The 3,685-nt window shown below is 54.6% G+C and overlaps 1 protein-coding gene across 1 annotated transcript in view; it reads right to left on the reverse strand.

The window, feature by feature from the left end:
- Positions 1–86: 86 nt before the first annotated feature.
- Positions 87–3,685, reverse strand: part of aste1a (asteroid homolog 1a) — a 5,728-nt gene continuing 2,129 nt past the window's right edge. The window contains exons 2-6 of the mRNA XM_047598541.1: positions 2,331–3,151; positions 1,604–1,903; positions 1,327–1,522; positions 873–1,014; positions 87–657 (exon numbers count right to left, since the gene is read on the reverse strand). Coding sequence (XP_047454497.1) covers positions 294–657; positions 873–1,014; positions 1,327–1,522; positions 1,604–1,903; positions 2,331–3,151 — 1,823 coding nt within the window. The 3' untranslated portion in view covers positions 87–293. The remainder of the gene's footprint in view (positions 658–872; positions 1,015–1,326; positions 1,523–1,603; positions 1,904–2,330; positions 3,152–3,685) is intronic.

Raw genomic sequence — 3,685 nt, forward strand, 5'->3', positions numbered from 1 at the left:
GCTCCCGTCTCTGCGTCGTCATTTAACCTTTAACAACGTCCTCAGTGAATCTCTGGTTTCATCACATTTACACAACAAACGTTAAATAGTTTGATTAAAACTTTATTCGTCTCCACACAGAGAAACAACAAAATAATAATAAATGACCAGTAATAATCACTAATGTTTCACCTGCACCTTTGTCTCGTTATAAAAACCTGCCAAAACATTAGGTACACTAACTCTGAACCCAGACCGTCCTGGTCCAGGTTCCTGGTTGGTCTGGACTAACTGCATCCAGTCCAGGACCAGAGTCAGAGGAGGTCCCGGTGGCGCCGCTCCTTCTTCCGGGTCAGTTCTGGTTGGATGCGGCGCTGCCTCCTCTCCTTGGTTCTGTAGCGAGTTTTTACTGACACCACCTCCTCCTCCAGCTCCTCCAGCTCCTCCTTCACCGTGTCCTCGTCCTCCTGCTGAATGTTGGACATCAGCTCGCCCAGAGGACGGCGCCGGGGCTGGGAGGTGTCTCTGGACTCTGTGGACACCTCCTGGTGGTGGACCCGGAGGACGGTGGACAGCATGTCCCGGTACGTCTTCTCCCTGGGTCTGTCCCCCTCCAGGAGACCTTCAGCCAGCCTCCTGTTGTGGAACAGCTGGTGGACGAGTGTCCCCTGATACAACCTGGAGACAAGATGGAGACGTTCACCCCAACAAGAAGAGACCCATTCTATTACCACACATGTCCCCCGTGTCCCTGTGTCCCCTGTGTCTCCTGTGTCCATAGAAACTGGACCAAGATTCTCTTAAAACGACTCAAAGTTCATCATGTGACTCAGGCCTCAACAAACAGCTGGTTCTTCTTTAAGCTCCTCCCCCTTATTACCCCGGGTTCTCACCGGGCCATGGTCGGTGGAGGTAGAGGGAACCCCAGCAGCTGGTTCAGGTGTGTGGCGTCCTTCAGACAGACCTGCCACTGGGCCAAACCGTGGACCACGGACACGTCCAGGTTCTGGTGGAGCTGGTTCTGAGCCTCCCGAGCTGCAACACATCATCGGCTAATGTTAGCATGTAGCTAAATAATACATAATTCAGCACGACAGCAGTAAAACTAAATGTCCCACGTCCTCGGCGCTGATCCTTACAAATGTGGCACCATTTAAATCATCATTGAGCTAGCTGGCTAGCTAACCCCGGCAGCTACAGCCAAGTAACGAGAGCTAATATTGCCAAACTTATATATCTAAAGGTAGCTTCAATAGCTAAAGGCTTAGCGTATGCAGCTAAAGGTAGCTAAGTTAGCTTGCTGTCATAGCAGCTGATAAAGCTTTGATTCGTGGTCCTGTTGACGACCTGTTGAGGATGTCTGAGCCCCGTTGCTCATTCCCAGCAGCAGAGACTTCAGCAGCTTCACGTCTGGATCAGCTCTCTTCATCCAGTAGCAGGTGACGGCCACTGGGAGGCGCAGCTCAGGAGGCAGGAGGCTCAGCTGGTCCTGGGTCACTCCCAGAGCCTCCAGTAAGACCTGTAGACGCTCGGAGGCGTCGGCCTGACGGGTAAAGAGCCAATAAGGGTAAAGTAGCTGCAGGTAGAGCAGACGGAGCTGGTTTAGGTGCTGTGATGCTCTGACCTGGGGCAGGGAGCTGAGCCGGAGCCGCTCGGTGACTCTGGTGAATGTTGGTTTGACCGGGATGTAATTGAGCTGCAGCCCGTCTCTGGTCCGCTCCATCACCTGCAGGGAGGTGTCCGGGCCCAGCAGCAGCCCGTAGATCAGCTGGCGGATCGGCCTGGACGTCAGGGAGACGGGGGGGAGGTCTCTGTGCTCCACCACGATGCTGAGGCTCACCCTCTGCATCAGCAGCACATCCAGGACGTCTGTGGTCAGCTCGCTACGCGCCAATGGCAACCGCATCCAGTCCGGGACGACGGCCTGGAGACCAGAGCGTCATTAGAGAGGAACCCACAAAAACCTGACATGATTTAAGTTCTGGTTCTTCTCATAGTTTGGCAGAAGCTGTTTCAATGCTCCAGGGACGTGGTCTTGGTTCTGAGCAGAACTCAAATAAACCTGGACCGATGTTCCCAAAGACTCTTAGAGCTCCTAGTGGACGAGAACATGAAACTAGAACCCTGATGTTCCCTCCAGGTTGTTCCTGGATGGAGGTAGAGATGAAAGTTCCTAAAGAAGGTTCTGCAGTGAGATGTGCTGAGAGCAGGGAGGAGAACTTTAAGAGGCTTAGAGAGGAGAACATGGTGGAAAGAAGAGGCGTCTGTAGGAACAAAGGCCCAGACTGGGCCTGAAACCTGGTTCTGATCGGGTCCTTCGTCCACTCACAGCTTTGAAACCAGTTCATTACCTTGATCTCTGCAGGGAGCGGCGGCGCCACCCCGTGGATGAAGAACTTCTTCAGGTAGCTGGGAGGAAGTCGGTAGTCGTCCAGGGCCAGAGACAGGCTCTTCATCAGCTCCGCCTTGCTGGTCTCGCTCAGATCTCCCATCAGCCCCAGCGCCGCCTTCAAGGCGTCCTGAGGCTCGTTGAAGTCCTTCAGCCAGTGGAGCAGCCCCATGAGGCGGTGGGGTCTATCTCCACCCGTCGGGTCGAACTGAGCCCAGCGCACCTTCCGTTGCTTCACGTAGTCGTTCCCGGCCAGGACGGCGAAGGTGGGCAGGAGCCGGCGCTGGATTGAGAAGACGATGCAGAAGGCGGAGGTGTAGAACCTCCTACAGGGGATGTAGCTGTAGGAACCTCGCCGTCGGACGTCCTGCCACTGGAAGTGAGCGATGGGCAGCAGCCCCCCCGGCAGGTCGAAGATGTAGAAGTCGCTGTCCTCTGAAAGCACTGGGCAGCGCCACTCGGTGGCCAGAGCAGCTATCTCCTGATCAGCCTCTGAGAAGCACCGAGCCACCGGGACGTCCAGGCGGACCAGGGTCTGAATGAACACCCTCTTGGCGAGCTGGGGCAGGATGTCCTCCCTGCTGCCCTCCACCACCGCCCGGTGGGCTCGCATGGTCGCGTCCTCCGCCCTCTTCAGGACCGTCTCTTCCTTCCTGTTGGCGAAGTCGGAGCCGCCGTCCACGACCACGTACGGGGTCACGCCGCAGGTTCTGAGGGCAGCTACAAACCTCTCAGTCAGGTCCTCCAGGGCGGCGTACTCCCCCCCCAGGTTCTGGTCCAGACCTGAACAACCAACCAGAGGAAGGAAACTCACTGGATGAAAAGTTCTGGACAATCGAGTGGAATCTTGAACTGTAGGTGCAGCATGTAGCCGAACCGCTAACACCTCCTCTCTAGCGCCACCTGCAGGTCTGAATGTGCTAATAGCAACTAGCACCTCTAGTTCACGATGTGCAAGAACAACTTCCTCCAGCACCATCACAAAGCTAGTCCCAACATGGCTAACTCTAGCATGACTAGCTCTAACATGACTAGCCCTAGCATGACTAGCCCTAGCATGGCTAGCCCTAGCATGGCTAGCCCAGGCATGGCTAGTCCTAACATGGCTAGCCCTAGCATGGCTAGCCCTGGGCTCAAATTCGCTGACATAGTTTAAAATGACTTAAATTGCCAAGTTACACTTAGCTTACAAAGCTAATTCAGCTAATACAGTAACACCTAACTATTTTGTCTAAACTTAGCTTGGGCAGTTCAGGTTGATGGACATAGCTAAACATGTAAATCAAGTAAACCAGGTGCAGCACATAGCCAAACTGC

This window comes from Mugil cephalus, chromosome 11, assembly GCF_022458985.1.
Source record: "Mugil cephalus isolate CIBA_MC_2020 chromosome 11, CIBA_Mcephalus_1.1, whole genome shotgun sequence".
Lineage (NCBI taxonomy): Eukaryota > Metazoa > Chordata > Actinopteri > Mugiliformes > Mugilidae > Mugil > Mugil cephalus.